Source organism: Pseudopodoces humilis, chromosome 4, assembly GCF_049639895.1.
Source record: "Pseudopodoces humilis isolate 2021_Gansu_Grassland_sample_001 chromosome 4, ASM4963989v1, whole genome shotgun sequence".
In the NCBI taxonomy this organism is placed as follows: domain Eukaryota; kingdom Metazoa; phylum Chordata; class Aves; order Passeriformes; family Paridae; genus Pseudopodoces; species Pseudopodoces humilis.
Window position 1 is genome coordinate 25,823,227 of NC_142203.1, and position 15,898 is coordinate 25,839,124.

Here is a 15,898-nt window from a genome sequence, read left to right on the forward strand (position 1 = left end):
ATGATGAGTAAGGCTCATGGAAGTGTGGTTAATGCTGGCCCACCCACCAATAGAGCTGATGAAGAGCCAAGCATGTGCCCTTCAGTGGGACTGCATCCTCCATCTAACACATATGGCAAATATCTCCCCTCTGCTGTCTGTTTTTGATTTGTCTTTCTTTCATTTTTTAATGTCTGTCATGCCAGAAGTAATTCCTCAACCATCATTTTTTGCATGAGTTGTTTAAAAGAAAAAGAAAAATCTACAAGGGCAGGAATTTCCTTGAAATTCAAGTGTTCCACCGAACCCTTGAACATGCCCCATGTAAATAATTTTGAAGTCTTCCTGCATATGTGTCACCCCTACAACAATACGTTGTAATAATACAATAGTCACAAGAAATAAAAGAATTAGAAATAACATGATCAGAACTTTAAAGGTTACTTCCTGAATGTCCTTGCAGTTGCACCTAGGAAGAGGCAAAACTTCTGCTAATACAAACTTAAGCATAAAGCATAAACTTAATTAAACATAGGTCCAAAATTCTGTGTTTTACCTGGGATGTCGAGAAAAATTCTGCATGCAGGCATGTGCATGACTTGTTAGCGTCACCCACAGAGCTCAGCATTAGATCCCTGATGAAGGAACTTCAAAAGAGGCAGCATGCATGATGGATGCATGCAAAGTGCATGGTATTTGCATAGTTACCTCTCTCTCTGCGTTGCTGAAAGCTTCCCTTTTGCTTGATTTTGACTTTTTGGCTTTTGCACAGCAGAACTCCCTTTTTAGCTACCCAAATGACCTGTGTGGTCTGTCCTCTGCCAGGCGTGTGTGCAGTTGGGAAGCCGATGTGCCTGCTGTTCGAGTACATGGCCTATGGGGATCTAAACGAGTACCTGCGCGACCGCTCGCCCCGCAACCTCTGCAGCCTGGCGCAGGGCAGTCTGGACACAAGGCTTCGCCTGCCGAACCCCCTGGCACTGTGCTGCACCAGCCAGCTCTGCATTGCCAAGCAGGTTGCTGCTGGCATGGCCTACCTCTCCGAGCGAAAGTTTGTCCACCGGGATTTGGCCACCAGGAACTGCCTGGTGGGGGAGAACATGGTGGTCAAAATCGCAGATTTTGGTCTCTCGAGGAACATGTATTCGGCTGACTATTACAAAGCAAATGAGAACGATGCCATCCCCATCCGCTGGATGCCTCCTGAGTCCATTTTCTACAACCGCTACACCACAGAGTCTGATGTGTGGGCCTACGGAGTGGTGCTGTGGGAGATCTTCTCCTATGGCATGCAGCCTTACTACGGGATGGCTCACGAGGAGGTCATCTACTATGTGAGGGATGGGAATGTCCTCTCCTGCCCAGACAATTGTCCCCTGGAGCTCTACAACCTGATGCGCCTCTGCTGGAGCAAGTTGCCTGCTGACCGGCCGGGCTTTGCCAGCATCCACCGCATCTTGGAGCGCATGTACGAGAGGGCCGTGGACAACATGTCTGTCTGAGGAGTGCATTTCCTTCTTTTTCTCCTGTGTCCACCTATCCAGACTGACCTGGACCGTGAGCTCCCGAGCGATGGTGGCTTCACACAATGTCCCGCTCAGGGAGGAGAAAGAGCTTGTTCCACTGCCAAGCGAGAAATATAGACTGCACCCTTTTGCACCTCCTTGAGTGGGACTGAACTTTAGCCACCAAGATAGGCCTCCTCAGGTTGGTGAGAGTGCTGGTCATGCTAACGCAGTACTTATATTTAGCATTTCCAGAAGCACAGAGTTGCCCAGGGAAAGCAAACAAATATTTCTTCCGCTGTTTCTTCCCTTCCTAACAGATCCCACCATGCTCTTCTGCACTCTTGGCTTTTACCATTTTTTCCCCTTTCTCTTATGTTTTCAAATGTTATTTAAAAAAAGATTGCAGAGTTCAGTCTTCTTTTGGGGATATTTTTGCATACTGTTTACTATTTTGTTTTTGCATACTCAGTCCTTTTTGCAGAAAAAGGATGTTTCTTAAGCCATAGGCTACTATTGTCTTCCTTTTAACTTCCACTCTCTCTGATTACAATAACACTGACAGAGTCAAAACAGGAGCCTGCTGGACCACTGGAAGCCACCTGCATCTTATGTTACAGAGACAGGCAAACTCCTGTCAAGTATGACACTTTCCATTTTCCAGTGTGGGAAATCCAGAGTCACGTTCATTTGATGTTTGTTAAAGTTTCACCTTAAAGCTTTCCTTAAGCATTGCAACATGTCTTTCCTGCCTTCTGCTGAAGCAGCAAAGCCATCTCGTCCTATGGGAGAAATTCATCCCAATAGCCTGGTGTTGCACCTTGTAGGCATCCAAGGTATATTTATTTGCCACTGCATGGTCCTCACCATGCTGAAAGCAGGGAGAAATGCATCCACTTTTGCAGAAGCGTGACAGGTGGTATTAACTGTTTATTTCCTTTTCCTTTACAATCTTTGCCTCCTGTTTCTGGTTTTCCTTTCCTGACAGACTCTCTTAAGTTCCACTACAATATTTGCTGGCCCCTTGTGCTGTAGTTTACAGACAGAGAAGTAAGGAAGGTGGATGTCTGCCACCAGTGTCCTTCAGAGACAACCTGTCAGTAAGGAGAATATGGAGAAAGTGGGTGCACACAAGAAGAATTGCAAACTGTACATCTGCAGGGCAAAGATGAGACTGCAGACTCAGTTACACATCTCCAAACACCAAATGTTTCTCTGGTAAAAGTTCTCCAAATTGTAATGGATACTTTAGTGCCCGAGAAAATTTTATTCCTCTGCTGACAGTTGTAACCTTTTAGCTCCTTGTGGAGTGAGGAGCAGTTGTCCCAGAGCCTCATTGCTGATACAAAATATAGCCTGAGGCAGGGATGTGCATTATGACTGAAGAGCAGGAGTGCAAGGGAATGAGTGTGGGTTCTGTGACTGGGACACACTGGTTTAGCCTAAACAGAAAGCAGCAGCAGAGAGCAGCTATCTATGGTTTCTGAAAGGTAAGCTTGAAAAGGACTGTGAACCATCATCAAGAACAGAATGGGAAAAATCATACTTTCCTCTGCTGCTCTTCTCTTTGTTTGGGTTTTTATTTTGTTGGTTTTGTTGTTTTGTTTTTTGTTTTTTTTTTCATATAACCATAGTTTGTTCTGATTGTGGCCACAACAGTATAATTTAATGTTTTCAGACCACTGGTGTCACTTTCACTTGGAGCAAAGAGCTTGCAATTACCAAAGACAGTGGCAAGAAAAGAGGTTCGGGCTGCAAATTGTTGAAGTGCTAAAATGGCATCTGCACAGTGAGCACAAAATGGCCAGTGTTGTCTTACTCATTTAGCAGTCCTACCATCATGTTGCTATGACACAACAGTTTACTGAGGTTTGGAGGCTAAAGACAAATACCCTTGAAAATTCTGAAGCCCCTAAATTTCAATAAAAAATTATACTGGCTATACTGATATAGCTCTTGTTATCGCATTATGACCACCTCGAAGTGGTTTAAACTTCATTGTTAAACTTCTGTTAGGTTGTATCAGCTCCCTGTCTGTCTTGCTTGTTCTGAGGAGGCAGAAGTGAGAAGGCAAGCCGGGAGGGATGGGGGAGTGGTGCCGACCCGAGCCGAATACACAGCCCAGGACTTGCATCATCTCTGTAGGGGAGGCTGCACATTCAAGATCCTTGCACTGCTCAAGGCATCAGGCGTTGTGTCACCCTCTCTATAGAGAGGGCAGGGTCAGAAGTTGTGTGTGGGTGGTGGTGTGGGGCCAGGTACCTCACACCTCCTCTGAAGCTGGAATGATTCTTACGCTAAGCAAAGCGCACAGTAAGAGGTGCAAAACCTGCACTGTGTGCAAAATGTAAACAAACACACCCATGTTCAGTCTGGAGGACAGTCTGCCTTTCTGCCTTCTAGGATCCCACTTAGGACCTAGGATCTTCAGTTGTTCATTCTCCCATTATCCCCGGAAAATGATTTTAAAACTGTAATCACAGTTTTCTTCTTGTTAGCTGCCTGTAATGCCATATGCTTGGAATTTTCATTCACTTTCTTTGTGAAAGAAGAACTCCCATAAACTTGAAAGTGTAACCCTTTTCATCTAATTTTCCTAGCCCAAATGCTTCTCTCAGTGGCCCCATACTTAGGGTAACAGTGGAAAATTCGGTCTTCCTCATTCAGCATTCCAGCCTTTGCATTATAAGCGTGTACTGAAGTGTGAGGTAGTCAGTGTCTGCAGGTCAGGAGGGGGAAAGCTTCCTTTCTTGCAGGAGAACAGAGATCATTTCACTCAGAGAAGCTCTCAGCAACATGCTCTCCAGAGATGGTAATTGCTTCTGCGTACTGATCCAGCAGGAGGGCTTAGCACCTAAATGGTGCTGTCCTTTGAGGATTAAACTGTAGCAGGACTTATGCTGCCTTAGTGTGCATCTGGATTTTACCATTTCCTTCTGCTGTATGTTTTTCAGCTTGCTAGGAGATGTAGATTGACTGCTTTCATGACATGCCTTCTTTCACAGATTTTTTTTCTACTCCTTATGTTTAAGATTCTGTTGTCTTCATTCTATGTTATACAGTGTGCTATGCCAGATCCTTCTAGACTTTCTGTACCATTACCCTGTAACATTAATTATTTTGAACAGGAGTAAACAAAGGGATTATGAGAGAGTAGAAGAGCAAGAAAAGTTTGTTATTCAAAAAAGTTGCTTGGAAGCAAAAATATTTTGCTTCTCTAGTTTGGATTTATAATTCATGTGGAGGAGGATGAATCAAAAATGAACATTTTTGTGTTCATTTTAGAACATTTGTGTGCTGCAAGGTAGAGCACTTTTCTACATTTAGTTCTGTCCATACTGGCCCAAAAAATACAGAATGCTTCATGAATTTACATGTCACCATTGTGCAGGGACCATTCTAATATATGAATTTAAAATAAACATTTTGGTGCTTTGGTTCTCCTTCACACTGATAGCAGAGGGAGCCAGCAACTAGGGCACTGGATGAAAACCCCAAGAAGAGGATTTGCAGCACACATGATAAATCCGTTCCCTTTGCAAGTGTGCTGCCTTGAGCACTGGCAGCATGTGTACTTCTTTATCCTGGGTAACATATTGTGAAATCTGACCAACCAAATAGCACAGAAATCCTCTCATGTTCCTGTGCCTCCATTTGACAGTTGCATTTAAAATGCACTTTTATAAGCATAAATTCCATAATTGATTTGACACTGTTTGCAACATGATCAAATTTAGTTTGGAGGAACTTCCTCTCAGACACTTTGTGGGCTAATCGTAGCTGTCTTGTCTCATTTACCCAAGGGAATATACTAGTTATTATTCTGTGATTGTTTCTTATACCTTCCTGAATGATGGCTTTGAAAGACATCTCTAGCAGAGATGTGCACTTCTCATTATCTCAACCTGTGTAACTCATGTGTGCAATATTTTATAAAATAAAGAGACATTGAAAAGGATAATACTATAATACTAATTCTGTTCTCTTTGTTCTCTTCCTTCTCCAGCATGTTTGGGTTTTTTTTGTTCATTTTTTTGTTTGTTTGTTTTGGTTTGCTTTGGTTTGGTTTTTGTTTGGTTGGTTTTTTTGGTTTTGATTTGCTTTTGCTTTTGTGTTTTTTTTTCTGAAAATGAATATATTTAATTTTATTAAAATATCTTTGTTACAGCTTTTATATCACAGTGGTTAAACTGCAGGCAATTGCAGCAATAAGTCAACTTAATGTGTGCTCAAAGGCATGTTGTTTTGGTGGATTAAATTGGGTGCTGTAGGAACACATTAAGAAATTTTACATTATGAGATCACATTAAGGACTGGACAAGGGAAAGGAGAATGTTTTTACAGCAGTGTGGATTGGAGTCCCTTGACCACTATCCCAAGGTGTAAGATGCCTCACACAGATGGGAATGACATCTGTCTCCATCCCAATGTCTGCTGGTATTTGTGCCTGGATTCTGGTCTTACACCTAGATGTGTGGAATTAGAGTGTGACATAAAATCAAAAGGGAATCAAGTTTGCTGTCTGTAGAACACAGCTGAACAGTTTCATGCTGATGGGTTTATCTAAAAGATTATAACTCCTTTCTTCTGCAAGTAATCCTTGAAGATTAACTCAGTAAATCTGTGGGTTTTTTAACTATTTCAAAACTAATTGCAAATCTTTAACAGTCAGAAATGGGGAATCAAAACTTTCTGACCACAATTAGTCAGGCAAACCGGGAAGTACATTCTTTCTTTCCTTCTTTCCCCCTCCCTGCCCCTCCAATACAATCTAAAGTGTTTTCTGCAAATCTTCCTGCTAGAAACCTTAGGAAAAAAGTTGCTTTGTAAATATTGTCCTTGCTGAGAAAGTCATTAATGAATTCGGAAAGGAGTTAATTTTTCATCCTCTCAATCAGATTGAATCATATTAAAGGTTTGACTGTTAACATCACAAGTTTTTCAAGGCACAAGAAGGACTGGTGCATGCATTTCCCATCACAAAATGAACAGATTTTTGAATTTGTAGAGGAAAATTCTTCTAGGCTAAAAAGTTGACTCTGTGACAGAACCTGTCTGTACAATCTCTGCCAGGCTTCCCTCCTTCCAGCCCCTGAGGTCACCTGAACCAGACAGCACAATGGGATGTCCCCAGTGCCTTGAGTCACCCTGAATATTCTAGGTAATTCAGCCATCCTGCATGAAACAGTGAGAGTAACTTGGGACTGGGAAAAGCAGAAGCATGTAATAGTTTACTTTTCCTTGGCTTTTATATGTGATTTTGTAAATGCATATCCTTGTGTTTGTGTATGTGCATATGGGAAGAGAATGAGGAAGCTCGCAAGGAGGGCAAAAGAGGTTTCACTCAGCCCTCTATGCAAATTGCTTGTTGTGCCTTTCCATTCATTCTGAAACTTTGCATCTTCAGATGTGTAGTAGCAGCTACTTGGCTGCATGGTCCCAAGAGGCCTTTGCTAAATTTCTGTCATTGCAGTGATGTGGGAATTGTTGCCCCTCTGCTGCTGATGTGGAGCTCTGAAGAAACATGAAGCAACTTTTCCTATTCCATAAAGAATTCAGAGGCTTTCAGTGATACTCAAATGCAGACTAGGATCATTTTATTATTAACAAGAAGGAAAAAAAGGGGAAAAAAAAACCCTATCAATTTAACTATTCCACCAAGCCCACAAAGCCTGTCATAATAATGTCACAGGTGTTTTATAAGTTTCTCAACCTTGGGAGAAAAATTATGTACTCATTCAATGAAAAATCTTTAGAAACTCACCTTTTTATGCATTCTTGCTGTGCATAGCTAAGAGCATTCCCTGGAGGCCTCTGTCTGTACTTAGTGGCACCGTGGCCAGTTGTAACTGTAAGAAGGGGAACGTACGAGTAGTTTGAAGCTGCCCTTAAAAATCAGAACTAGCAATTTTCTTCAGTGCTGGAGTGGTAGCCCTTAGCAAAGGTCATACTTTATACCACTGACATATTCATGTGCTAACACACCATCTTATAATATCCCACAAATTTAGTATTGAATAAATAAGAGTTTCATTAGCAACTGATAGGCAGAAGGTTTTATGGTAAATTTGGACCAAAAAGCAATCAATTAATTAATTTATTATATTTATTGAAGAAATATTTTCCTTCTGTCTGCTGGGATGCTTTAAATCTTGTGCCATTTATAGGCCAGTGTGCTTACTTTGACTGTGAGATAACCACACCATACATTTCTACTGGACATGAGTGAACATGTTGAAGCACTCGTATGTTTATCTGCCTTCCACCATGGCTCTTATATAAGAGATGTTACACTTTGGGAGTTTATATAGGCTAGCTAACTTTTATGTAAACAAAAAACTTAATGGAAGAGGGGATCTGTGCAGAAATGAGGAGTGCCAGATGAATGAATGGGGGTTATTCACCTTCTGGATGTTGAGATCATTCTGTGCTAAATTTGACTTCTTATTTAAAGCAGTGTTAACTTCAAAGCAGCAACACTGAAGAGCAGGGGGGCTTTGGTAATTGTGAAGATGGGGAACTTCCCGTGTCTGGCTGAGAACAGATGGGATAATGTGGGATAGCTGCATGGAAAGTGCAGTAAGGAGCAAGGCATTCCTCAGCTGAGGAGCAGACCATTTTCCTGAGGGATTCAATATCTGTCAGTCCCATGCCAGATTCACTCAGATTTGTCTGAGGTTTATTTGCTTTTGTTATTTTTTCTTCTGTTCTGGAACACAATGAGATCTCTTGATGCTTGCACTCCAAGACCCTGAACCCTCCACACCTTGTGCTCTTCTCAAGGCAAAGGGCAGGACAGCCCGACTCCCTTTCCCTTCCTCCCAGCAATGTACCACTTTCATCTGATCACAGGGTCTACATAGGAGCCTGTTTGTGGAACAGGGCAGCACCAGTAAACAAGAATGTTTCCACACCTCTTACAGTGGTGAAGAGATGTGGCTGTTTTGCCCCTGCACAGAGCAGCACTATCCCTATCCCCACCTGACCTGCAATACAGGTGCAAGTCTTTATGGGGCTGGGAGGCTCCATTTTGTTTGGAATGAGCTCCTGGAGAGGACTGTACAAAATGTTCAGATCAAAACTTCCAGCAATGAAAAGCCACTCAGGTTTGGGTGTCATTACTGGCCCTGATGAAGTTTGCCAGGATGATCTGCATGCCGCTAGGCTGCTGAACGGCTACATTTCAAGAGAAAGTGCTCTGATTTATAGCTCTGTGTCAGCAGCACATTGCAGTCCAACAGCCGTGGACTGACAGGGGAATGGACAAGACGACTTGGTATTGGTATGTTTTACATGTGAGATCCTCAAGTCAACAGCAAAGCATTTTAATGATCTGGCCTCTCATTAATCTCAGATGTGAAAAACTGTGACTGTCTGTGCACCAGGTGACACCTGTCTAGACAAAACAATAAACTTTTTTTGGCTAATCTATTTTACTGTGTACCACACCACATACAGACACAACACTAGGATACTTATAAACTGTGCTGAACAGGATTGCTGTCTCTTTTGCTAACAATATGCACTATTGCCCCAGTCTACAAGACAGAAGAGTATTTGATTTAGCTTGCTTGAGATAAATCCTGTCGATGAGAGGGACACTCTGCCTATTTGGAAACATACCCTGACTCAGCAAGACTTACACAAATATTTTTCTTGGACAGCTACCATGCAGTCAAGTAGCTGCTACTACTACACATTTGCCCTTTTATGCCAATCCAGACAAAGGATTATCTGTTAGCAAGAAGTTGTTAAAAATAACTTGAGATAAAGTGTTAGATTGAATTCTTACACATGAGATAAAAGTATCTCTGTATACAATAAAAAATTTGCATAGTTCATCCTTTTGGAACTCTGAGATACTCTTTGCCTTCACTAATTCTAACTAAAGCAATTCTAACTTTACTCAGAGATTAGTGGGGCTGATAATTATTCAGTGCTTCTGCCAACACTGAAGTGAAGGGGCTTCCAATGAACTTCAAAACAAGGATGCAAAAAAAATCATACTCAGGGCAGTTATATACACATGAGGCTACAGATGCCAAAGTATGAACACATTTAAGGAAAAAAAAACAAACAGATTACACAAATTCCTATGGGAGAGGCCTGTCAATTTGCATTACATTTGATGGCTTCAATGCTTTACAATGTTGTTTTCTAGAGGAACAAAGCTGATTTTGGAGGAACAAAGAGCAAAACTCCTACTTTATGGATGTAGGTATGACCTGAACTGGTGCTTTTCTTAAACTATCTGCTGGCAACAGTTGGAGTCATGATACCAAAGATTTGTCCTTCTGATACCTGGTTTACTGCTCCTATTCTAAGATTCCATTGTAGAAGGGCCTGGGTTGTAAAATCTGGGCTCAGATTACAGGTGTCTCTTACCTGAAGGATAATTGATTGGTCTGGGCTTGGCATTGGCATGTAAATGGATGAAAAAAACCATGCTAACTTCCTGGTTTTCTTTTACTGTGTTTTAGTTTCTTTTGGATAATTCTTTTAGCACCTTCTCAACCAACACCTGAGCATCCTTCAATGGGCAATTGACCTGTGTGCACATGCAGGGCTGAAAGAATCAGAACAAACTCCTGGTGCAACTCAAAGTACTGCTACCCACTGACTGTGTCAATGACTTTTGACCATGTTTCCAGCTGACAGAGATGCAACAGTATTAAACATTTTAAGGAAATAACTTAAAGGCATAAGGAAAAATAGAACAGATGATGCAGAGTAAGAAGCCAAGGCCATCTGCAGAGGAAGGTTCTAGAGACTAAAGCCTCTACAGCTGCGCACGGTACCTACAGTTCAGTTAGGAACTCTAACACTGTGATCCCGCTGTGGCAGCTGGGATTGCACACAGACATTTTCCAAGTTAAAATCACAAACACCTACATTTGGAGGTCTTGTCTCTGAGCAAGCCATAGGGAAATGTGTGCTGACAGGTGAATGCACACTCCACTGGATTCTGAAGTCCATCTGTGTCCCTAAGGCAACCCCTGCACTGAACTGATTTGGTCACACACATCACAGGATCATGTAATAGTCTTCCTGCAGATTTGGCAATGCCATAGTTTGTAATACACCAGCACAGTATTAGCAGCAGTACTTTTCAGCAAGTGCTGTTTCCATCTAGTCACTGGCAGTCCTCAGTCCCCAGCTTTAAACGATTGCAGCCAAACACAGTTCTTTCAGTTCCAAACCCTGAAACCATTGACCTAAGCAGCTGGCTGCCTTGTATCTCCTGGGGAAGTCTTTTTCCAAAGAAACCAGTGATTCATCCACAGATGGCTCCCTGAATCAGGAGGCAGCTCCACCCACAGGCAAGAAAACTGACAATCCCAGTCCTTGCTGCCCCAGCATAGATGTGAACCCAGGGCTGGCATGGACCCCTCTGCATTTTTAGGAACTTCTTGCTGTTTGTTTGAGGCTCAGTGCTCGGCTCGGTGGTAGGAAGGAGAAAGGCTTGTGCGACATGCTGTTCACCATGGTGGGAATTTGTGTGGCAGAGACACTGTGATACTGCAGGACAACCTCCACAAGGCACCCCAGGATGGGTGTGACTACATTTGGGATGGCTTTTCTGTCCTTCTGAGGAACACAATTTGTCCTGGCCAAGCAGCAGCAAGCATGTTGATGCTGTTACCAAGTGACAGACATGGTGGGGTACATCAGGGATCATTTCCTGATCTGCTCCATTTCCCAGGGAAGGAAAAATGGGGAAGAAGTATGAGACTCATCCTTCACCCTCCCCTGCATTGTTAGTGCTGCTTGCTGGCCTGTGAACTTCCCATGATTTTGACACTATCAGAAGAAATTGGCTTGCTCAGAGCATGCTTGAAAATGCCAGCCTCACTGTTGACAACAAAGTTTTTGTAATATCAAGAGCTGTGCAAGGCGAAGATTTACAACACCTATGTTGCTGTAAATATGGACAGTTTTGATCACATAACACAGTTTTTTGAGTTGCTGCAAGTTCATGCTGGAGTTATATAAGAATGACCTGTACTTGACCTCCCCTGACAGTTTCCCACATGCAATTAGAGATTTTCTGATGACAAATTTATGATTGGATCCAAACAGTTTGGCAAATTCCAGATACAGAAATTTCTGATAAGCTGAGACTCCAAATAGCCTGATGCTGCCCCGGGCACATCTTCCAGATGTACAATTTTGGTGGCAGACATACAAGGAAAATTTCCTCTCTTCCTCTTTCCTCTTTCTTTAGAGGTACTTCCATAAAGAATAGCTTTCTAGTAGCCCCTGGCTGGCTGAATTAATAGGTTACAGCAAACTCTGGGGAAGTGCCCTTCCTGCCCTTACAATGAGGTTTGTCTTTTTTAAAATTAAATGCATGTTTCAATAAGGCCAAAATGTGGTAATTTGCCATCAACAGCAGTACAAATCCATGCTGTGAGTCTCCTAAGTCAAATTGGAAGTCCCCTGCCTCCTAACACTTGCAACACAGTGTTGATCAACGCAGCTGAGGGAGAGCGAGGGGCAAAACCAGGGAGGCTTAAAACACCTTGCTAGGTTCCATAGCGGTCACCTCAACCTGCAGTGGTGGGTAAGGGAATACTGTAACTTGTGGCTCCAGTCAGGTGAACCATCAGCCCCAGGAATTAATCGAAGACCAGTCTGAGAGTAGCCAGAGGTATAATGCCAGACCCATGGGAGACCCAGCAGATAATAGGTGCTGGAGCCATTGAGATCATAGAATTTTAAGGATTGGAAAAGACCTCTAATACCATTGAGTCCCACTTACTTTACCCTTAGTTTTACCTACATTCCTGAGCAAGCAAATGGGTGGTCTTACAGCCATGGTGAGTTGCTCAGCAATGTTCAGTGAAGCATGCTTTTGCCTAGAAATCATTTTACTAAGCCTGTCCAAACAAAAGCATCAAATGTACAGCAATAGTAGCATAATGGGAATCTTGTGAGACCCACCACATACAATTTGTTATTTGAGGCACATACAGAATGAGATGGTCTCCCTGTTGATGAGCAAGGAGGGACTCTCTCCTCCTATTATGAATGGATTAAGATCAAGATAGTAATTAATCCCTATTGTGCATTTTATATGAGCTTCTGAGAGCTGCCATAAAGTCAATAGGTGAGAATACTTAAGCAAGCTTGCCCTAAGGGTGTGTGCAGTTTGGCCCTTTCTGATCACAAAAGTTCAGTATTTGACAGAGACTTGCCAATAAACATTTGACTAGGAACCAAACACTTATTGCCTAACAGGATAGGTCTCTGAAACAGGCTCAGCCATGTTCTTCACCCTACTTTGGGTAAAATACAGACAAAAATATGTTATGTATCATTAAAACTGTTACATTTGGCATAATAGGGTCTGATCCAGCTTTCATTCGAGACAGTTGAACAATTCCCATTGACCTCACTTAGGAGATGGCTACACTTCACAGCCAACTGTAGTTAAGTTAAACACAAATCTGAGTATTCTGAAAGCAATAAGAAGTGCTGCAATGGCTGCTTTTCCCTTGCATTGACATGCCTGGGGTTTAAGATGATAGATGTACCTGAACCTTAGAATCCTTAGAAAGCTCTTGCATGGGCTCCTTTTTCCAGCAACAAACAAACATATTCCAGAGAGGTACTTTATAAATCAGTTAAACTGGAGCTGTGCTAAAACAGTATTTGAGAAACAGAGGCAGAGGGTGAAGATATCCATTCCTGTCTTTCACTCTAACTTTATATATCACTTTAATGGCTGCTCCCTGATTTTCTTTGCCAAAGTAGTGACAAATTTCTGCAGTTATTCTGGGGCACAAAGTCTTAGTTGAAATTGTTAATACTGCCATAGAGTTGGAAATGGTTTGGATCACACAGGTTTCATCATCACTAACAGTGGTCCTGGCTGGGTACCTTTGTGCTGTCTCTGTTTCAGTGTTAGTTGTGCAATGAAAAGAGAAGAGCTGGAGGAATCAACTCTCACAGTGATTGCCCAAAATACTCACAGTACTGACTAATGGATACCTTCTCCCCTGTCCTCCCTTCTAATCCTGAGAAAACAAGTCAGTAACTGATATGACTCTTCAAGTCAGACTGCTTTACTCTCCTCCCTCTCAATGAAACAGCAAATTGAGGACAAGATAAGGCTAAGTGTTGCACTCAGCAGTGCTAAAGTTTGTGGAGGCTGAGACACGAGTAGTGAGTTGTTCTTGGCTGCCTAAAAAGCTACAGGTTGCATCTTCATGAAATGGAATCAGAAAATTAGAAACTCATGGATGGAAAAAAAAAAAGTCCAAATACAAAGCTCCTGTGGTCTTCTCTCTAAACAGAATTAAGAAATTTCAGGAAGAAGTAATTTTTCCCTCCAGAAAAAACCCAAGACAAGCTTTAAGTGCTGTGTTCCACGGCTTGTGCAGCAGTGTGAGGAGGTGTCACACAAGAGCAAGCTATACAAGTGTAAGGCTGGGAAAGTGACAACAGGTTTGTGGAGTTCAGATGCTTTGTAGGAGGTATGTGTCTATCTTTTAGGGTATGCTGCCAAAATATGAAATCACAGCCACAGAATATGCTGCCACAACAGAGAAACAGCACAGAATATTTTTTGGGGGAGGAGAATGAAATCAGAAAATCTGTTGACTCTCTTGAAGGTAGAGAGGCTTTACAGAGAGATCTTGAGAAATTAGAGGGCTGCGTATGAAGTTCAACAAGGGACAGTGCTGCATTCTGTACCTGGGATGGGGCTGGATGTTCAGACAGAACAGGGAAAGAGAGGCTGGAGAGCAGTGTTCCAGAAAGGGACCTGGGTTTCCTGGTCAATGACAAGTTGACCCTGAGCCAGCAGTGCCCTGGCAGGCAGGAGGGCCCTGGTGTCCAGGGGTGCATCAGGCCCAGCATCACAGCCGGGCAAGGGAGGGGATTGTCCTGCTCTGCTCTGAGCTGGGGCAGCCTCACCTCGAGTGCTGGGGGGGGGTCTGGGTGCCACAGTAGAAAAAAGACATTACTGAATTAGAAAGTGTTCAGAGGAGGGCAACAAAAATGGTGAAGGGTCTGGAGATGAAGCCATGTGAGGAGTGGCTCCTCTGTTCAGCCTGGAGAAGAGGAGACTGAGGAGAGATTGCAGTCCCAACTTCCTCATGAGGGGAAGGGGCAGTCACTGATCTCTTCTCTGGGAACCAGTGACAGGACCTGAGGGAGTGGCCTGTCAGGGAAGGTTTAGAATGGATATTAGAAAAAAATTCTTTCCCAAGAGGGTGGTTGGGCAGTGGAACAGGCTCCCAGGGAATTGGTCACAGTGGCATTTGGACAATGCACTTGGGCACATTGTGTGACTCTTGGGGCTGGTGCTATGCAGGGCCAGGAGTTGGACCTGATGGTCCTTGTGAGTCCCTCCCAAATCAGCATTCTGTGAAAAGCAAAAGTCATGAGGAAGAACTGGCTGAAAGTCATTTAATAGCTCCTTCAGTTCAGTTCTCCTTGGATGCCCTGTGAGGGAGATAAAACTGACTCTTGGCTAGCTGATATTGCTTCCAGCAGGGGAACAGAAAAGGTTTACAGCTTTTGTTTCATACTTTGTTTCTGGAGCACAGTTCTCTTTGCCAGCAAATTTCAAGTATCTTTGTGTGTGCTCGCAAACTTGTAGCAATGTCTGCCAACTAACTCAAGCAACCTCAGGCCACACACAACATCTATGGACTCTTAGAAACAACAGCCATTGCATTTCAGGGAAGGGAATTAGCTCATAAATATTTACAATGCTGTCAGTTACAGGGACAGAACAAGACAGCTCTGATCAGAATAGGGGAGATGGGGCTTCAGCATGCCTGACTAATCTAGTCTGGTAGTTGCTTATCAAAATAATTTTTGAGCACAAGCAGTTTTCCTCCCCCTGCCTCACAAACAAAGAGCATACATTGCAGGATGGCTGCAAAATCCAGTACTGTTCAAGACACGACCAGGCTGTATTTTTTAATCCATAAGTAAGTATATATATATATATTTTTTTAGAGAGACTAAATAACTTCTCCTTATAATCTCACATGTTGGAAACCAGGCCTGAATACATCAACTTGATCATGACTCAGAGTCCCAGTTCACACGGTCCTGGCCCCACTCAGGCCAGTGCCAACAGGAGAGAGCTGAATGTCACCCCAGTGTCCTGACTCACTGAGTTGCTTCCTAATGAGAATACACAGCCATGTCTAGGGTCTCCTGTGGGGATACATGCTGCTCCCTTCACTCAGTAGCCAGGGCCAGGGACATACCAGCAAGGTGCCTCTGCCTGTGGATAAGGGCTAGGTTGTAATCTCCCCTGGAGCTCCTGCAGCCAGATCACATCTGCAGGCACTAAATCAAACCTCTGAAGGTTATGCTGGCACTTGCCAAAACAGAAACTCACTTTTGCAAATTTGGAGACATCCTTGTCTGAAGGAACAAGTTGGCACTCT

At 43.0% G+C, this 15,898-nt stretch overlaps 1 protein-coding gene across 1 annotated transcript in view; it reads left to right on the forward strand.

Annotated features, from left to right (window-relative positions):
* Window positions 1-5,421, forward strand: part of MUSK (muscle associated receptor tyrosine kinase) — a 57,411-nt gene extending 51,990 nt beyond the window's left edge. The window contains exon 17 of the mRNA XM_005530777.3: window positions 805-5,421. Within this exon, the coding sequence (XP_005530834.2) occupies window positions 805-1,481 (677 nt within the window). The 3' untranslated portion in view covers window positions 1,482-5,421. The remainder of the gene's footprint in view (window positions 1-804) is intronic.
* Window positions 5,422-15,898: the final 10,477 nt, after the last annotated feature.